This window comes from Jaculus jaculus, chromosome 23 (genome assembly GCF_020740685.1).
Source record: "Jaculus jaculus isolate mJacJac1 chromosome 23, mJacJac1.mat.Y.cur, whole genome shotgun sequence".
Lineage (NCBI taxonomy): Eukaryota > Metazoa > Chordata > Mammalia > Rodentia > Dipodidae > Jaculus > Jaculus jaculus.
In genome coordinates, this window is record NC_059124.1 from 7,245,560 (window position 1) to 7,266,028 (window position 20,469).

Genomic DNA, 20,469 nt, shown 5'->3' on the forward strand with positions numbered 1-20,469 from the left:
CATTCCTCCAGCTCTTTTTTTTTTTTGTTTTTCAAGGTAGGATCTCACTCTGGTCCAGGCTCAGGGTGGCCTTGAACTCACAGTGATCCTCCTACCTCTGCCTCCCGAGTGCTGGGATTAAAGGCGTGCGCCTCCTCCAGCTCTATCTTGTTACTTTCATGAAAGTGTTTATCAGATCAAAAAAAATTGGTGGGCTGGAGGGATGGCTTAGTGGTTAAGGCACTTGCCTGAGAAGCCTAAGGACCCAGATTTGATTCCCCAGGACCCATGTAAGCCAGATGGACAAGGTGGCACATGTGTCTGGAGTTTGACTGCAGTAGCTGGAGGTCCTAATGCATCCATTGTCTCTCTCTCTCTCTCTATCTGCCTCTTTCTCTCTCCAATAAATAAATAAATAAATAAAATGTTTTTTAAAAAGAAAACAATGGTGGAGCTCATAGGGTCTTTTAAATATGGCATAATGTCATCAACAACAGGGCTAGTGTAACCTCCTCCTTTCCAATCTGTACCCTTTTATCTCTTTCTACCGTCTCATTGTTCCAGTGAAGACTTCAATCACTGTATTGAGTAACAGCAGAGAGAGGGGCTGGTGAGATGGCTCAGAGAGTTAAGTTTGTTTCCCACACAAGCATAAGGGTCTTCAGGGGGCTGAGACCACCTGAGTCATTTTTTACACATGTAAACAGCCTAGCATGGCCATGCATGTCTGTGACCTATGTCATATGGGGAGTGGAGGCTTCTGGAACTTGTGAAGATGGCAAGCTCTGAATCTGTGAGGACTCTGGCTCAAAGAAACATGCAGATGCCCACAGGAGAGCTCTGGCCTTCACACGCACACACGCCAGACCTGTACGTCTGCACACATGTGAGCACATGACCACACCACACCACACATAACATACTATACACACAAGAAAGAGAGTCCAGAGGGTGGGGACCCTTGCCTTATTAGATTTTAGAGGGAATGTTCCCAGTTGTTCCCATCAAGGTTAAGGTTGGCTGTGGATGTGCCGAATGTAGCCATTATGTTAGGGTGTGTTCTGACTATGCTTAGTTTCCTCAGGAGTTTTATCATGAAGGCACATTGAACTTGATGAAATGTCTGTTCGGCATCTATTGAGATGCTGATGTGATTTTCTGTCTTTAAGTCTGTTAACATGGGATATTAATTAATTAATACGGTTCCTAAGTGCAGTCCATTACAGAAGTGCACGTACTGAACCAACTGTGTAACCCTGGGGTCAAACCAACACAGACAAGATGTATGGTCGCCCTGATACAATCGCCTTCTGTGGTTTGCATGCTCATGTGTGGCAGGGCACATGCGTGTGTATGTGCATGTTTATATACATGCATTTGGAGTCCAAAGGTCAATGTGTGGTTTCTCCTCCAATCACTTTCCATCTCATTTTATTTTTGTTTTGTTTTTTCAAGGTAGGGTCTCACTCTAGCTCAGGCTGACCTGGAATTCACTCTGTAGTTTCAGGGTGACCTTGAAATCACGGTTATCCTCCCACCCACCTCCTGAATGCTGGGATTAAAGGCGTGCACCACCACACCCGGCTTCACCTCAAGTTTTGATACAGGGTGTCTCACCAAACACACATACTTTACCAATCTGATTGGCCTTCCTGTCTTCACCTCCCCATGCTTTAGTAGATAACTTTGCTGGAGACAGTAGTCTTGGTTGACGATTAGTTACTTGGGAGGTTTGAAACTGATCTTCCCATACTTCCCTGTCTTTGTGGTTGCTGGCGACAGGTCTGGTGACATTCTTATGTCTCTGCCTCCATATGTTACTTGGTATTTTTCTCTGATGGATTTTAGCACTGATTCTTTGCTTGTATTTTTGACATCTCAACTATGATATGTTGTGCAGGGGTTCTTCTCTGCTCAGATCCCTTTGGCGTTCTAGATGCTTCCTGGGTTTGAGTGAGAATGCCGGCAAGAGGTGCTGAGAGGACCCTGTGTGAGCCCGTGAAGCTTTAGCATAAGCCGCAGTGAGACCCCAGGACGCTGGAGATGCGGGGACCATGTGAGACCCACTTAGTAAAAGCTTTCGCAGGGGCCGGAGAGAGGGCTTAGTGATTAAGGCATTTGCCTGAAAAGCCAAAGGATCCTGGTTCGATTCCCCAGGTCCCATGTAAGCCAGATGCACAGGGGCACGTGTGTTTGGAGTTCATTTGCAGTGGCTGGAGGCCCTGGCACACCCATTCTCTCTCTGTCTTCTGGTTCAAGGCTTGATTTCCCAGGACCCACATTAGCCAGATGTACATGGGGGCGCAAGCATCTGGAGTTCGTTTGCAGTGGTTGGAGGCCCTGCAGTGCCCATTCTGTCTCTCCCAAATAAATAAATTTTAAAAAGAAAGAAAGAAAGAAAAGAAAAGTGCAACTTCCAAATCGATGAGCCAAAATAAACTCTTACTCCCTTGTCTGGCATTTTGGTCACAGTACACAAAATAACTAATAGCAATGTATATTTAATCAAATACACAGTCAGTCTTTAAGAAGAAGGGACTCTTGGGGATGGAGAGATGCTTCCATGGATGATAGTGCCTGCATAAAACTGAACGACTCAGTTTGACTCTCTAGAGCCCATGTTTACAAACAAAAGTCTGGACACTATGGCTCTTCTGCAAGCCCAGTGCACCTACAGCCAAAAGGCAGGTAGACACAAGAGAATTTTCAAGAAGCTCAGGGAAAGAGTGATGAATGACAGATCTCAAATAAAGTGGAAGGAAGGAAAGAACCACCCCAAAACTTGTCTGCAGACCTCACATGTACACTGTGGCACGGGAGCCCACACTCACACACATGAACACTCATACAAACATGTAAATACTATTTCTAAAGGAAGGAAATCCTGCCTTATAATTAAATCCACTCTTTTTCTTTTGGTGACAAGGTCTCTAGCTGAGCCTTAAGCGCCACGTCTCTGAGGATGACCCTGAGCGTCTGGTCCTCCTGCTTCCACCTCCAAAGCACTGGATTAGAGATGCACACGACCGCTCAGTTTCTTGTGGAGCTGGGGACCACACACCACATGCTAGATAAACCCTCTAACTGAGCCACATTCCCAGCTCTAAACCCAAGTTATATGTAAGGCTTTCAAACACTTCTAGCAAATTTTCTAAACAATTGAAAAGGACATATGTGTGTGTGTATATATATGTGTGTATATACATATATGTATATATTCTTTTCATATATACGTGTGTGTATATATATATATACATATACATATATATGGTGTATAAATAAAGAAAAAGTAGTCATTCAAGGACATTAAGATATTTCCAAAATAGCCACCAAAACAGGAACGGATGTCAAAGATGGAACAGGGCTAGGAGTGGAGCCTGCTGGGATAGCATGTAATTAGCATGTGCAAAGCCTTGGGTTCCATTTCTAGCATTAAAAACATAAGAACATTTATTACAATGCCTTTTGTAGTAATAATTCTGGCCACTTCAGAGATAACTTAGATGAGAATACTGACTGTTTAGCTATAGTACTTTCGTTTTAATTTTAACTTTAAAACAGCTTGAAGCGTCTGAAGGTGCTGAACTGTGTTCTTAATCCTCTCCCATCTTCTACCACTGCAAATCTCTCTGTGAGCTTTGAAGATCGCACCTCTCCAGCAGGGTGACTGGGGACTCTTAATTCCAGAGGAGTCACATACCCTGTGCTTCCTTCGCTTTGCTCCTGCGCTGGGTCCTTGCGTAGAGCGCCACCTGCTGGACAACTTCCAGCTGCTCTTCAATTCGTGGAAAGTGGAAATCTGTGCATTCTTGGCAAACGGTGGCAAAATCTAAGACACCCAAAATATTAACAACATTTTAAATATGAAAGATCGAATATTTAGCAACTATTAACAGACAGGAAGATAAAGGTAAATAGAATGTAAAACTCACAAGTATAATTTCTTTTGATTTACAATAACAATGCTTTAAATTAAAGCACAATTTTGATCAAACCTAAACCTTCAATCACTGCTAAGAGTAAACAATTAGTAGATAGAAGGATTTTAATATAGTTCCAGGACTTACTTAGACAACAGGTATTCTGAGTATAACCCACAAAGTATTACAAAGTGCAGACATTTGGGGGGAGGAGAAACAAGAGAGAAATAGATGAACTAAAATTCACTTAGTGGGCTCTGCTTCTATACTGAAAAATATATCCACAGCTTAATTTTAGCTACTAAAAAGAATTCTCTCAGCCAGGTGTGGTGGCTCATGCCTTTAATCCAAGCACTTGGGAGGCAGACGTAAGAGGATCGCCGTGTTCCAGGCCAGCCTAGGCTAGTGTGAGAACGTACCTTGAAAAAACTTTCTCTGTATAGGAGTGTTAGGAACAACAGAATTTGGGAAAATTTAATATCAGAAGCATTCTACCGGAGCTAAAGTAGGAAACTAATGTAAAGAACTATGGCAGGTCTGCTGCTTGGTCTGCCTCAGGTGCCTGAGTACTGGGTGATTTAAATGGATGGTTTCCGGGCTGGAGAGATGGCTTAGTAGTTCAGGTGCTTGCCCGTGAAGCCTCAGGACCCATGTTCAACTCTCCAGATCCCACGTAAGCTGGATGCACAAGGCGATGCAAGTGCAAGGTCACACATGTGCATTAATTGGCACACGCATTGAGTTCATTTTCAGTGGCTGGAGGCCCTGGTGCGCCAATGCCCTCTCAATGTCTTTCATTGAAAAATAAAAATAAAAAATGTACAGTTTCCTTTAATTCTCTTCTTTATAAGAATGGTAATAAGCTGGGCATGGTGGCGCACGCCTTTAATCCCAGCACTCAGGAGGCAGAGGTAGGAGGACCGCCATGAGTTCAAGGCCACCCTGAGACTACAGAGTTAATTCCAGGTCAGCCTGGACCAGAGTGAGACCCTACCTTGAAAAACAAAAAACAAACAAACAAACAAACAAAAAGAATGGTAACATTTAAATCTGGGAGGCAGAGGCAGAGGACTGCCTCAAGTTTGCAGCCAGCCTGGCTATAGTGTGAGAGCATGTAAGAAAGAAAGAAAGAGAAAAGGGTGGGGGGAGGAAGGAAGGGGAAAGGAAGAGAGGACTGTGGTACAGGGACGAATGTAACGATGTAAGCGTGCAGGCGGCCCTCACCTCTCTTAACCCCGCTGTATGAGTTAATGCGGTTATCCACCAGCAGCACCAGGCCACAGAGGGACGTGGAGTAGAGAGAGAGCGCCGTCTGCAGCCGATGCAGCTTCACGCCGCTCCGATGGCTTCTCTTATGCTTGCAGAAGTCGAGCGTGTCCGCCCTCAGCAACCTCAGGTTATGCATGGTCTTCAGCTGGGCTCCTGGGGGAAGCAACAGCCCCAGAAAGACATTCACACAGCTACGAAAATCCAGTCTCACAGGATGCAAGCATCTTTGGCCAGAATCCATGTAAATCTGTGTGCCAAATAACAACTAAAACCTGGGCTTGAAAAATAGCATTTGAATTAACCACTACAAATTTTATCTATTGGCAAACAATAATACATAAGCTAAAACACAAAATGTATGCCAACAATCTAAAGGCTTTCTTGGAAGGGACATATTCTGAAATTTAAAATAAGGTGTACTTCTTCACATGCTAAGGATTTTCTCTTACATTGTAAGGGAAGTTTCAAAAGTTATAATACATTATAACTGCAAAAAAATAATACTTACCTAAGTGAATGGTAAAACTTTCTTCTAACTTCCTTTGTTCCTCATAAATCCTTCCAATTGCATCTACAGATTCTCTGAACTGACTTGGCTGAACTTTAATTTCTTCACTGAAATTAATAAAATTATTAATATGCTTTCATTGCATATTTGTCAACAGTGGTCTTAAAGGAAAATGAGTCTTATATAAATTAGTGAGAACAGCTGATAGTCAAGCTTAATTTACTCCTACACTCATTTTTAAAAAAATATTTTATTATATTTATTTATTTATTTATTTGACAGAGAAAGAGGGGGAGAGAGAGAATGGGTGCACCAGGGCCTCCAGCCACTGCAAATGCACTCCAGATGCGTGCGCCCCCTTGTGCATGTGGCTCACTTGGGTCCTCGGGACTTGTTGGCTAACTTCAGGTGCAGTGAGAGACCCTATCTCAAAATGCAGTAGCGCCATTGAAAAGTACATTTAACATCAACCTGTGGCTTCCACATACACGCGTACACTCATGCACATGTACCCACACACACGTGTGCACCCAGATGTATACATACACATAAACCCTCTAAGGATGGACTTGACCTTATGTAACTGCTTTCTCAATAAACCTGCTTTGCCAGGTGCTGGAAATGGGGCTGGGAATGTGGCTTAGCTGGTAAGGATGCTTATGTAGCAGGCACTGGGTTTGACCCCTACCACCACGGAAAGCAGGCACAGAGGCACAAGTCCAGGCTCCCAGGAGGGCCAGGAGCTCAAAAGCAAGCTCACCTACACAGTGGGCTTGAGGTCAGCCTGGGCTACACGAGACCTGTCTCAAAAAAACACTTATTTGGCCAGATGTTGAAAATAGGGGTTTCCACTGTTCAAGGAAAAGTACCACAAATGAACCAAGCAATAGTAAAAGCATTTTCCAAAGTGCTTTTGGTTAAAGAACAGCAGCCGCCAGAGGCCAGTCTTCCCACGGCCGAGGTGATGATTTACAGGAGTGCTGTTCAGGGCCTCCTGCTTGTCACGTGAATGCTTCACCCACCGAGCCGTCTCTGCAGCTCCGGGTCCTTTCTCTTTTCCTACTTAGACGGTATCTGACATTTAGCCAATCATGCTAAGCAAAAAGCAACTTAAAGAAATAAAAGAAGCCAGGAGTGGTGGCGCACGCCTTTAATCCCAGCACAGGGGAGGCAGAGGTAGGAGGATCGCCGTGAGTTCGAGGCCACCCTGAGACTCCATAGTTAATTCCAGATCAGCCTGGGCCAGAGTGAGACCCTACCTCTAAAAACCAAAAAAAGAAAAGAAAAGAAAACCAGGTGTGGTGGCTCACGTTCACCACTATAAGGCTGAGGCAGGAGGATTTCTATGAGTTCAAGGCCAGCTTTGGCTACATAACAAATCGGAGCTTTGTGTGGGTTACACAGTAAGACTGTCTCAAAAAAAAAAAAATCGGAATTTTCATCAACATGCATACAACTAACAAGGCTCAATTTTGTAACAAGGGTTGCCAACAGTGGACTTGTGGGTGCACAGGAAGAGAACACAGTCAATACCTGAGGGAGCTGTTGTTAGGGTTTTTCAGGTCCTGGTGAAGTTTTATCACCCATTCTTGATACTCTTGTTTTTGGATGGCTGTTGACTGCTTCAGTTCATTTGCCCATTTATTCTCTAAGTCCTATGACACACAATGTGCCAAGTGATTAATCTGCTTTTTTTTTTTTTAACAGAAATAAACATGTAAAAGAAAATGCAATGATAGTATCGAAAGTTATTCTGTTTCACTTACCTGCTGGGATTCAAAGTGCTGGGCAGCCAGTGAGTTTACATCTTGATCTGTGAGTGACTTTCCCAGCTCCTGCATCACCTTTTCCATTTCAATCCCTTGTCTAAAACATGAATTAGCAAGTCATATAGACCCAGACTTTCAAGGTACATGTCCTGTTTTCAATAAATTTGAACCACTTAAATCAAAGTTCACTGAACAATATGTACAAAATAATTTTTTTATTTTATGGGACTACATACATATGGCAATTATAATACCTAGCAACTACTCTGAATCCCTAGAAATACAGCTGTGAAATAATGATAATATAGAATATCAGCATATCACTTCAGCAGCTGGATTTTGATATGAGCTTGATGCAGATATGAAAGCCATCGAAATCCAAGAGGCCTTCAGTCAGTGACAGTTCCAAACGTTTCTCACCTCAGTTTCTTTAAAGAAACCACTCTGCAATTTCAGCACAAGCTCATTTTCTATGCATTTTTGAGCTTGATCTCTAAAAACTTGTGCATATTATACCCATAAGCTGTCACTTAGATTCAAGAGAAAACTGTCACAAAGTTGCTTTAAAAGAGAAATGCAAAGCATAGTCAAAAGATATGCTACCAGTACTCGGGAGGCAGAGGTAGGAGGATCTCTATGAGTTCGAGGCCTCCCTGAGACTACATAGTGAATTCCAGGTCAGCCCGGACTAGACAGAGACCCTACCTCGAACCCCACCCCCCAAAAAAAAGCTATACCATTGCCTTTGCCATTTATACAAGGTGGTAATATACTGAAATGGAGGCGGTTCTCCACAGCACAGAGGGGTCAAGCACGGCTACGGCCAGAGGGGCGTGGCTGTCCGCAGCGCTGGCCACGGGTTACCCCACTTGGAGGGCGGCTATGAAAATGCACTTGCTATGAACATTTACTGAGTTGTGCCTCCACAACTTTTTGCCTTTTCTGTTCATATATTTTAATGACTATGTTCATTGACATTGTCAAATTAAGAATTATCTTTAGCAGGGCATGGTGGTACATGTCTTGAATTCCATTACTTATTAGAAGAGAGAGTTCCAGGTCAGCTTGGGCTAGACTAAGACTTTGCTTCAAAAGAAGAAAATTATCATTTGGGCTGGAGAGATGGCTTAGTGGTTAAGGCACTTGCCTAAGTAGCCTAAGGACCCAGGCTCGATTCCCCAGAACCCATGTAAGCCAGATGCATATGGTGGAGCATGCAACTGGGGATCATTTGCAGTGACCTGAGGCCCTGGTGCATCCATTCTCTCTCTCTCTCTCTCTCTCTGTTTCTCAAATAAATGAATAAATAAAATATAAAAAAATATCTTTTAAGACTAATGCATGCAAAAACTTTTTCCTAAAATATATTTTGTTTTTTTGAGGTTGGTTCTCACTCTGGCCCAGGCTGACCTGGAATTCACTATGGAGTCTCAGGGTGGCCTCGAACTCATGGCAATCCTCCTACCTCTGCCTCCCAAGTGATAGGATTAAAGGTGTGCACCACCACACCCAGGCTCTAAAATATATTTTGAATCAACCAAGCTACAACAAAACATACATACAAACTAAGGTTTACTATCATTCCACTTAATTCAAGTAAGTTGCTTTTAAACTTACACTTATTTATAACAATGGAATGGAATACTTATGTATGTGATAAATGAAGTTCATGTTACGAATATATACATTTTGACAAGTATCATCTAAAAGTAAATATCCACTTAACTCCTATTTTGTTCTAATACAGGTGAGCCCACTGACTTTTTGTTTTTGGTTTTTGCAACATAGGGTCTTACTCTAGCTAAGGTTGACCTGGATTGGAACTCTCTATAGTCCTTGACTGGCCTTGAACTCGCAGCAATCCTCCTACCTCTGCTTCCTGAGTGCTGGGATTAAAGGCCTGCAGCACCATGCCCAGCTCTTTTGCAGTTTGGGGGTGGGGTCTCCCCCGTGCAGCCCCGGCTGGCCTCAGCCTGGCACCGACGCTCCCGCCTGCCTCCTGAGTGCTGGCAGCGCAGGCGCCAGCTCCTGCTTGGCCATCAGGCTTTGCTGTTCACTCTTCTCGGCTGGCACCCCACAGTTTCAAGATGGCACCACACAGCCATGACGTTTTTAAGAACTACTACAAATCAAGACGCGGTTGTGATTACAAATGCGATTGGTATTTACAAACAAAAACATCAGGCTGGAGTGATGGCTTAAGCTTGCCAGCAAAGCCAAAGGACTCAGGTTTGATTCCCCGGTACCCATGCTGAGCCACATGCACAAAGTGGCACGGGTGTCTGGAGTTCGTTTGCAGTGGCTGGAGGCCTTGGAGTGCCCATTCTCTCTTTTCCTCTCTATCTGCCTCTTTCTATCTCCCAAATAAATAATTAATTAGAAACAAAAAAATCTGCTAAAAATTTATATACACACAGACCTAGATATACATTTACTTATATGATTTTATATTGTAAGTGTTCCCTCTAGTGGATAAAACTTATCACTGCCAGTCATTTTTAGAAATTTTTAGAAATACCTAGGATATAATTTTATAAAAGCAATTTTTGTAAGAAAAAAAGGACTCAGCAAATAAACTTTTATAAACATTTATTCTACCCAAAATGTGTCCAAAATGCAAAGAGTTAAACATACGGCTAATGATGTATTTCCATGTGCAAGACAAAAATACATTTTATTATATTTCAGAGAAAATACTAGATATAGATTGGCTGAGTATGTCAGGTATGAAAAGTGCAACATGGATTTCTCACGGAGGTGACGGGACTGCATTGAGAGAATGATATTGGCTGAGTATGTCAGGTATGAAAAGTGCAACATGGATTTCTCACGGAGGTGACAGGACTGTATTGAGAGAATGATATAGGCTGAGTATGTCAGGTATGAAAACTGCAACATGGATTTCTCACGGAGGTGACGGGACTGCACTGAGAGAATGATATAGGCTGAGTATGTCAGGTATGAAAACTGCAACATGGATTTCTCACGGAGGTGACGGGACTGCACTGAGAGAATGATATAGGCTGAGTATGTCAGGTATGAAAACTGCAACAGGGATTTCTCACGGAGGTGACAGGACTGTATTGAGAGAATGATATTGGCTGAGTATGTCAGGTATGAAAAGTGCAACATGGATTTCTCACGGAGGTGACGGGACTGCACTGAGAGAATGGTAAGAAAGTGAGCAAAGGTGAGTGTGGCTTCCCAGACACTCGTCTAACGTTTCAATCAACCTTCCTGCTGTTACACTGCTCAACCTTGCAGTAAATGCCACCTACTTTTCAGACGAAGTTTAGACACGTGCAATTTTAAACTATGTGCATTCCAACACATTTATATGTTTAAAAAGAAAAATAGGCCGGGCGTGACGGCACACACCTTTAATCCCAGCACTTGGGAGGCAGAGGTGGGAGGATCGCCATGAGTTTGAGGCCACCCTGAGACTACAGAGTGATATTCCAGGTCACCCTGAGCTAGAGTGAGACCCTGCCTCGAAAAAACAAAACAACAACAACAAAAAAATTGAGCAGTATAATTACAGAAGGCTGGACGGGAAGTTTCCAAGGAAGCAAGTTGACCTCAGTTTAGGGTAGTTTCCCAGTGGAACAAGTAAATTAATGGAAGCCCAGGTGGCTATGAAAGGATTCCTTGGTGCCCTGAGAGGACTGCTTCCAGAGGTCAGAATGGTCAAGTCCTTTATTTGCATGGAACCTACGCCAACCATCAGAATGCTCTGACTCTCTCGAGCACTTTCAAGGTCTAATGAGGCGTAAGTGCTATGCAGGCAGTGGTAAGATGAACATGTGTGGGGTTCACAGGTCTGCACATGTTCAGTGTAGCACAGTGCTTTTTCTTCTGAGTATTTCTGGTGGGCACTTGGCTGAATCTAAAGACACGAAGGCCCACTGCGCTCAAAAAGTCTGGGTTCGATGCATGCCATCACAGATTACCCTAACTACACCTCCGGAACCAAAAGAAAGATCATTTGCGTCTGCTAATCTGGTTTTCTAATGCAACGCTAATGAGAGCCAGAAGCAAACTTGCACTTTAGTTAAGATTACTTCTTTGAAATTATTACTAAATTAGCCAGAAAAAAAATAAGTGTGATTTGGTCTTGACTTACTTTCATGACCAAAACATTTTATATAGTAACAATGAAAATTTTAACTTGATGGTTATACACTGAATTCTTAAGTAAATGCTTTTTGAGGTCATAGGTGATCTGTTGAATTAAAACGGGTTATCCAGGCCTCTTCTCTGACTTTCTGTTCCTCTCATCAGAATGAAGTGCACACATGGCTAAAACAGGCTATTTAAAGTAAATCACTCAAGAAGTTTGATAAACCTTGAGGAGTCTCCCAGTTCAAATTACATATTTAAATCTACCCCAATAGTGAGGGAGTTTTCCTTTAATTTATAAGTGGAGACAAGCTGACCTGCAGCCCATCATACGTAACAATCACATTCTATAATAGCGTCAGGACGAGCAGTACCTCTCTCGTAATTTCTTCAGCTCCACATCTCTTTCCCCAATCAGTTCCGAGATGCTAACAAAATAATTATGTTCCAGATTCAGGAGCGTCTCAGAAGCCGGCGAGTGGATCAGGTCGTGGTACACGTCTGCAAAGTCTTCGTCCCAGCTTGGCTCCTCGGGCCTCGCGTGCTCTAAGGTGGTCTGCGAGACGACACAGACATTCTTCAATCACACGCGGGGCTCCTCCTCAACACGCTACTAGAAAAACAGGCACGTTACAGTTTCATTTTGCACACCAGACAAGGAGGGAAAGACCCTGCATTTGAATTTACACTGTCTGACCACAAACAGGAACATGGAGATGTAGAGAGCACAAGGTCACTGTAGGGAAAGCTACGGAGGTGTGGGTGGCACGGGCGCGGTGCAGTGAGGGGCGCACACACACACACACACACACCCACCCACACACGCACATGCCCCAAAGGGGTGGCCAGCAGGACCATGGACGTTCTGAGGATTGTCACTGTCCTTACATTCTAATGTATTTTATAGTAAAGTAATCTGCATGTTAATGCACTCTAGAAAAGACCTCAGGTTGTGCAGTCACAGGAGGCTACCGCCAGTGCAGTGTGAGGCACCTTCAAACCCAGTGCGCGCATACCTATATCGGCGGAGCATGCACACTTTTCTCACTTTGATCTTTTCATTTGTTCTCCTTTCCAAATGGTTTGAAAACAGGGTGTGGTGGCACACGCCTTTAACCCCAGTACTCGGAAGGCTGAAGTGGGGGATTACCAGGAGTTCAAGGCCAGCTTTGAGTACGCAGTGAGTTCCAGGTCAGCCCGGGCTATCAGGACCATGCTTCAAAACAAAAGCTGCTGGGTTTTTAAAATACAGTATGCCTGTAGGCATTTGAAAATGGTAGCTACCAAAACAAACAAACAAACAAAAAAGATGGCCTGCAGAGATTTCTTAGTTGTTCAAGTACTTGTATACAACGCCTAAGGACCCAGGTTTGATTCCCCAGGACCCATATAAGCCACATGCACAAGGGGGCGCCCGTGTCTGGCGTTCGTTTGCAGTGGCTGGAGGCCCTGGTGTGCCCATTGTTTCTCTCAATCTCTCTCAAATACATAATGAAAAATAAAATATACTTTAAAAAAGACATCCAACTTCAGAATTTCAGAAAAGCAGCAAATAATTTCCAGTGTCAATATGCAGTATAAACTTACGTTAAAAAATTACTTGTCACATGACATTCTAACTTCACTGAGTACCCTGTGTTTTTAATTACTGGATCTAACCATGCTGCTCAGATACACAAAAGCAGCCTCATGTCTCCACAGCTATCTTCCTCTGCAAAGGTGCTCCGTGACCATTTTGTCCTGCAGATGTGTCCTGACAGGAGGCCCAGAAGATCGTGGACCGTCTGTCGTGGGATGCAAGGCAAAGGGGCTGTGCGCACCGTTCACCCCCTTCCCTGAAGCCCCGGGCTCCGTGGCAGCAGCCCGCCCTTCCCGTCCTACCTCTGCGTACGCCTTGGCCCACGCGCTCGCCAGCTGATGCAGGTCGGCCTGGCCTGACGCCACGGCGTCCAGGGAGGCTTCGGCGTCTCTGTCACAGTCCCGCAGGGTCTCCTCTTCTATGAACCGGCTCAGAGCCTCCTTCAAGTCTGTATGGGGGACAAATGCCGTCTTCAGCAACACGCGCACAGTGAGTAGGGACCCCTGGCCCGACAAAGCCGTCCCATGTGCAGTTCCACTCTGCCATGCTAACGCCCTTCACAGATCTGTCCATGAAAATGCCGTCTGCTGTTGACAGGGCGTGGGGGCGCACGCCTTTAATCCCAGCATTCCAGAGGCGGAGGTAGGAGGATCGCTGGGGGTGCGAGACCACCCTGAGAACACACAGTAAACTGAAGGTCAGCCTGGGCTGGAGTGAGACACTGCCTCTAAAAAAAAAAAAAAAAAAAATAGGGCTGGAGAGATGGCTTAGTGGCTAAGCGCTTGCCTGTGAAGCCTAAGGACCCCTGTTCGAGGCTCGGTTCCCCAGGTCCCACGTTAGCCAGATGCACAAGGGGGCGCACGTGTCTGGAGTTCGTTTGCAGAGGCTGGAAGCCCTGGCACGCCCATTCTCTCTCTCTCCCTCTATCTGTCTTTCTCTCTGTGTCTGTTGCTCTCAAATAAATAAATAAATAAAATTTAAAAAAAATAACACAAACAAAAACAAAATCTGCTTTTCCCTGATTTCTCCTTTGGTATTTCTCAAGGTGTCTTGTTGTTTGATGCTCCATAGCGGCTCCCCTCACTTTTATTTTACTTAGTGTTTTATTTTTATTTATTTATTTCAGAGAAAGAGAGAGAGAGAGAGAGCAAGCGCATGCAAAAGGTCCACCAGGGCCTCCAGCCACCACAAATGAACTCCAGACACATGTGCCTAGCTAACACAGGTACTGGGGTATCAAGCCTGGATCCTTAGATTTTGCAAGCAAGTGCCTTAACCACTAAGCTATCTCTCCAGTCCTTCCCCCCTTTAAAATGTTTTTATTTATCTGCAAAGATGGATAGATATGATCAACACATGACAGATACATGTACTTTCGGGGCCCCCTAGATAGACTCAATGGAAAAGTTTCCCAAGTGCCAGACCCAGTGACTCCACTCAGCTCACTGGAGCGAGATCAGCCACTGTCCCAGCTCCCGAACAGTGGCAGGACTGCTTATTCACAGGGGTATTTGCAGTCCAGGGGGACTGGGCCTCTGAAAGTGAAAGCAGGGAGCGTCCTTGAGCCTGCCTTTGCAGCCTCCACTTTGTTAGAGGTCACAGAAAGGTCTGGATTCTCCTCTTCGCTTGCCTGATGCAGCTCCCTAGATCTTTTTTCCCATAAACCCAACCCGAGCTGTTCCCGAGGCAGAATGTCCCCTCTCCTAGAACCAAGACTCCTCGAAGGGGCTGGAGACGGCTCAGCAGTTAAAAGCACTTGCTTGCAAATTACGACAACCCAGATTGATTCCCCAGTACCATGTAAAGTCAGATGCACAAAGTGGCACATGGGTTTGAAGTTCCTTTACAGTAGCAGGAGGCCCCGGCATGCTGATATTCTCTCTCTGCCTACCTCTTTTTGCTTCAAATAATAAGCATATTTTCTTAAAGGTGCCTGGAAGCACCATAGATGGCTAGCTCAGCCCCCAAAACTTGACATCAGAGCTGGTTAGGTCAGTCCTCATTCAAAATCATATCATGGCTTGCCATGGTGGTACACGCCTTTAATTCCAGCACTTGGGGGGCAGAGGTAGGAGGATCACTATGGGTTGGAGGACACCCTGAGACTACATAGTGAATTCCAGATCAGGCTGGGCTAGAGCAAGACCCTATTTCAAAAATCAAATACAAAAACAAACAAACAAAAAATAAAAACTTAGAAATGACCCCAAGTTGGTTGGCTTTACCCCCTCCTGCCTTCTCCTGAATAGGTGCTCTATATAATTTTTCCTCTTTCCTTCTCTTAATCTAATAAAGTCTATCTAAACTTTAAAAGAAAATCTTTTCTACTCACAACTCTGTTAACCTGAGGAACTTTCACATGACTCAGATATAAGGATATGCAGAACAAACGCACAAATCAAACAGTTACTGATAATAAACCATAAAGAAATCTACTTTAGGGCTGGAGAGATGGCTTAGTGGTTAAGGCACTTGCCTGCAAAGCCTAAGGACGTAGGTTCAACCCCTCAGAACCCACATAAGCCAGATGCACAGGGAGACGCGTGTGCAGCAGCTCACACGCACGCGCAGCGTGACGCATGTGTCTGGAATTCGACAGCGGTGGCTGGGAGCCCGGGTGCACCAGTTCTCTCTCTCTCACTCTCTCAAAAAAGAAACCGACTTTAAACCAATTATTTCAGGGGCTGGAACATAGTTCAGCTGGCAGAATTCTTCCTAGAATGCACAAAGCTCTAGGGTTAATCTCCACTGTTCCAGGGTCCATTGCAGAAGAGGTGGCAGGAAGTATGTAAGAGCCAAAGGAAGGGTAGGACTCCTCACAATGCGCTCTTCCAGACACAAAATAGCCTGGATACCCAAGACCTTGTATACAAGGGCAATACAGAATAGGAGGAAAATATGATGACATCAAAATAAGAGAGACTGACTGAGAGGGGGAGGGGGTATGATGGAGAGTGGAGTTGCGAAGGGGAAAGTGGAGCAGGGGAGGGGGAGGGAATTATCCATGGTTTATTGCCTATAATCATGGAAGCTGTCAATAATTAAAGAAATTTTAAAAACCTCTCTCAAAAAATATAATCCAAAGAAACACTAATTTGACATGTTTGGGGAATGACCACAGTAAAGCATCAGTCTTTGTTTTCTAGATTTAAACTCTTATGTTTCGGTAAGCACAGAAAACCTTGCATGCACAGTAAAAACACTGTTATGGGTAATATACAACAACCTCTGCAGTTCATAGCACACGGCGATCCTGAACGTGAGGCCACGTGACGCAGGCGGGTCCGCTGGCACCGTGCGGCCCGGCGGCTGTGCGCGAGGGGTAAAGTTTCCCAGCGCAGCCTGGCACCAGGAGGTACGTGGGGGAGGACTGCTGTGAGTTAAAGGCCAGCGTGGAACTACAGAGTGGGTTCCAGGGCAGCCTGGCCTAGAGTTAGATCCTACCTCAAAAAAAAAAAAAAAAGAAAAGGAGTCAGGCATGGTGGCGCACGCCTTTACTTCCAGCTCTCGGGAGGCAGAGGTAGGAGGATCGCTGTGAGTTCGAGGCCACCCTGGGACTACAGAGTGAATTTCAGGTCAGCCTGAGGTAGAGTGAGACCCGACCTCAAAAAACTAAAAAACAAAAATGTCTGAAAGAATATAAAATAGAGCAGCGGGAGCAATAGAGAGTAAGGAACCAGCCTGTAAAGATGGTAGATGTCGGGATTATCAGGCACAAATGATAAAATTATGCATTGTTACCGGATTAAAAATGTAAAACATAGCCAGGTGTGGTGACACACTCTTTTACTCCCAGCACTTGGGAGGCAGAGGTGGGAGGATCACCGTGAGTTTGAGGCCACCCTGAGACTATATAGTGAATTCTAGGTCAGCCTGGGCCAGAGTGAGACCCTACCTTGGGAAAAAAAAAAAAGTTGTACAATGCAATATAGGTGAACAAGGCCAGAAACACCTTCGATCCATTATACATTTGATTTTGGATTGGTTTTGGTCACTGTGTGTTTAGAAACCTTTTACTGTTGCCAATTTCTCTTCAACTTCCATAAGTCATAACCAACGGTTTAAGAATCTGCATTCTAATATGAAATTTTGAGTGACAGAGATTACAAGAAAATAAACTTCCATGAATTCAAAGAAAACCTGGGGTAGGGAGATTGCTCAGCGGTGAAAGGTGCTTGCTTGTAAAGCCCAATGGGCCAAGTTTGATTCTCCAGGACCCACATAAAGCTAGATGCGTGAAGTGGGACGTGCGTCTGGAGTTTGTTTCAGTAGCAGGAGGCCCTGGTGTGCCCATTCTCTCTGTCTCAAATATGTGTACAGAAAATCAAGTCCTTACCATTTTCTATAAAACAAGGCAAATTGTGCAGCAGCATCAGACGCCCATGCAAGTGACTGGCATTCTCTTGGGCAGGAAACCTGAGGGGCACCCTCACTTCTAAGCACTCAGTGCCTACTTTGAATTTGTATACAAATTCTCTTTCTTTGTTGCACAAACTTTCTTGGGTTTTCTTCATATTCTTCAACAGAATTTCTACAGAATGAACAAAAAGAAACAAGTCATAAGTCCATAAGAAACAATGTAGCCCATGGTGGCGCACGCCTGTAATCCCAGCACTCGGAGGCAGAGGTAGGAGGAGCGCTGTGAGTTCGAGGCCATCCTGACACTACATAGTGAATTCCAGGTCAGCCTGGGCTAGAGCGAGACCCTACCTTGAAAAACAACACTATATTGTCTCATTACTGCTGTACCACTTATATAAAGCATTCTATCAGATTTTATTTTTGTGACATTTTAGTTTTTCCTTCCCTTCCTCTCCTTCCCTCCCACTTTCTTTTGAGACAGGTTCTCACCGTGTGACCCAGACTGGCCTAGAACTCACTATGTAGCCCAGGCTGGCCTTCAATTCGTGATTGAGTCCCTGTGAGGCTCGACTGTACGGGTCCGCAGCACGGCGCTAGCTTCTGATGCTCTCTGGAACGGGTCCCGTCAGGTGTAAGGAATCTGTGTGCTCCCTGCACCAGGCAGGAGCTGGGAATACAGCGGCAGGAACTAATGGAGCTAGTGACGAGGCTCTGACTCGTCTGACGTGTTTACTTTACACTACACATTAGAAAAGGACGGCAGAAAGCAAGTGTTCACTGTGCTTCAAACAGAGGTCACGGGCTGGGGTGATGGCTCAGTGGGTAGTGACTGCTGTGCAGCCGTGAGGACCTGCATTCGCGTCCTCAGTACCCACATAAAGTGCCAGGCATGGTGGCATGGGTCTGTAAACCCACTGCTGGGGAAGTGGAGGCGTGGAACCCTAGCTAGCTAGGCTATTTGAATAGGTAAAAGTAGCTCTAAAGTCATCAAGAGACCTTATGTCAAAGGTGGGGAGAGGCCGAGGAAGATCTGGGGCACACATACACGCGCTCCCACACACATACATGACACAAACCCACACAAGGAAGTCACCTGTCTAGCCAGGCGTGGTGGCGCACACCTTTCATCCCAGCACTCGGGAGGCAGCGGTAGGAGGATCACTGTGAGTTCGAGGCCACCCTGAGACTACAGAGTGAATCCCAGGTCAGACGGCGCTAGGGAGACCCTACCTCAGAAAAAAAAAAAAAAAGTCACTTGTCTGAAGGTAGATAGTTACTTCTAGGACTAGGGAGAATGCTGGGGTTGGGTGAAGTCAGAAGGATGGACGGACGGATGGATGGAGGGATGGGATCAACACGTGTTGGGTGCATGGACGGAATACCACCAGGAAATGCATTAATATGTACAGTTAATATGCATTAATTAAAAAAAGGGCCACATGAACTATAACCCTGACTTTCAAATAACTGAAAGGGAGTGCTTCCCACTTGAACAACTGTCAACTGAGATAATATTTCACTAGAAAGACTGATCAGTAGTTAAATACACACTGGCCGGGGGGGGGGGGGGCACAGGAGGCCAGCTTAAACTTCCATAGTGAATCCCAGGCCAGGCTGGGCTACAGTGACACTTCTTCTCAAAACCCAAAACATAAACAAATGAACGAATGACTTCCCAAAACTAAACAAGAGGCATCTGCCAAAGATAAAGTGATCAAGAAATGGAAGCCAGTAATGACATGTCATCAAACAGTATCAGCATAAAACTCCCAGGCTATGCTTAGCGATTAGGGCTTTTGCCTGCAAAGCCAAAGGATCCCGATTCGATTCTCCAGGACCCACGTTAGCCAGATGCACAAGGGGGCGCGCGCATCTGGAGCTCCTTTGCAGTGGCTGGAAGTCCTGGCGTGCCCATTCTCTCTCTCTTTCATAAAGAAATTATAACATATATGTTACATGTTATATACACATATATAAACATATACATAAACAGATATATATATATACATGTGTGTATATATATATATAAACACATAAATATATGCATGCGTATATATACATATATATATATATTTTTTTTTCTCTCTCTCTCTCTCTCTACCAGGCTAGAAAAGTGCACACCGTGAGATCCGAGTTAGCAGGGAATGAAAAGTTGCAGACAGACGGGAAGGGGGGGGGGTGTTGTACGGTCTCTCCTTCAGTTCAGCGTCAATGCATTCAGTAAACACAGCAACTCCCGATCACAAAGTAGGTTCCACATTTAGCCTCCTGTTTCTCAACAACGAGACACTTCGGTTCCGTTTTGCACCATCCCGTTTTTGTTCCCGGGGTGCGGCAAGAATGGGCCTAGTCTGGCCTTTTGTTACTGGTTGTCTAAAAAAATAAATACATAAAAAGTCTCGCTATATAGCCAGAGTGGCCTCGAACTCGAAACCCTCTGGCCTCAGCCTTCCGGTGTCAGCGCCTGGCATCTGTCCTGCACCGAGCCGGGATGCGCGAGGGCACAGTCGGGGAAGGAAGGATGGCACAGCCGGCCACCCCACCACCACCACCACCACTACCACCCCGAGCTCCGGGGACGCGCCCTGGGTTAGGGGACCGTCAGCCTGATCGGGGGCTTCCTAAGGACTCGGCTCCTCGCTCACCTGGCTGGCTTCGAACCCGCTCCGCACACCCACACAGATAACAACACCCAGGGATCGCCAGCTGACGCCCCGACCTGCCTTGTTTTTACAGCCAGCACATCGGCCGCCGCAGATTCGCTCACGCATCCCCCACCCCGCACACACTTTCCTGAAACCCGGAAAAAAAAATTACCTCTTAGGTATTACACTCCGCTTCAATGTATCCGTCGGAGAGGTGTATCCGTACCGCCAGGCTGTATTTCACACGTGGGACCCGAACCGCCGTGGAGACGAAAGTGCCGTGGCCAAACAACGCACTGAGTTCTGGTCCGAGCGGATG

The 20,469-nt window shown here is 45.2% G+C and overlaps 1 protein-coding gene across 3 annotated transcripts in view; it reads right to left on the reverse strand.

Moving 5' to 3' along the window:
* Positions 1-20,264, reverse strand: part of C23H12orf4 (chromosome 23 C12orf4 homolog) — a 40,752-nt gene extending 20,488 nt beyond the window's left edge. Inside the window, exons 1-9 of one of the 3 annotated variants that reach the window (XM_004668689.3) lie at positions 20,151-20,264; positions 17,480-17,674; positions 13,446-13,591; positions 11,939-12,120; positions 7,443-7,542; positions 7,210-7,331; positions 5,677-5,783; positions 5,124-5,321; positions 3,680-3,808 (exon numbers count right to left, since the gene is read on the reverse strand). In XM_004668689.3, the coding sequence (XP_004668746.1) occupies positions 3,680-3,808; positions 5,124-5,321; positions 5,677-5,783; positions 7,210-7,331; positions 7,443-7,542; positions 11,939-12,120; positions 13,446-13,591; positions 17,480-17,657 (1,162 nt within the window). In that variant the 5' untranslated portion in view covers positions 17,658-17,674; positions 20,151-20,264. Of the gene's footprint in view, positions 1-3,679; positions 3,809-5,123; positions 5,322-5,676; positions 5,784-7,209; positions 7,332-7,442; positions 7,543-11,938; positions 12,178-13,445; positions 13,592-17,479; positions 17,675-20,150 lie in introns of those variants that run through there. The other 2 variants (XM_045139678.1, XM_045139677.1) reach the window with 2 other exon arrangements.
* Between the last annotated feature and the right edge of the window lie 205 nt (positions 20,265-20,469).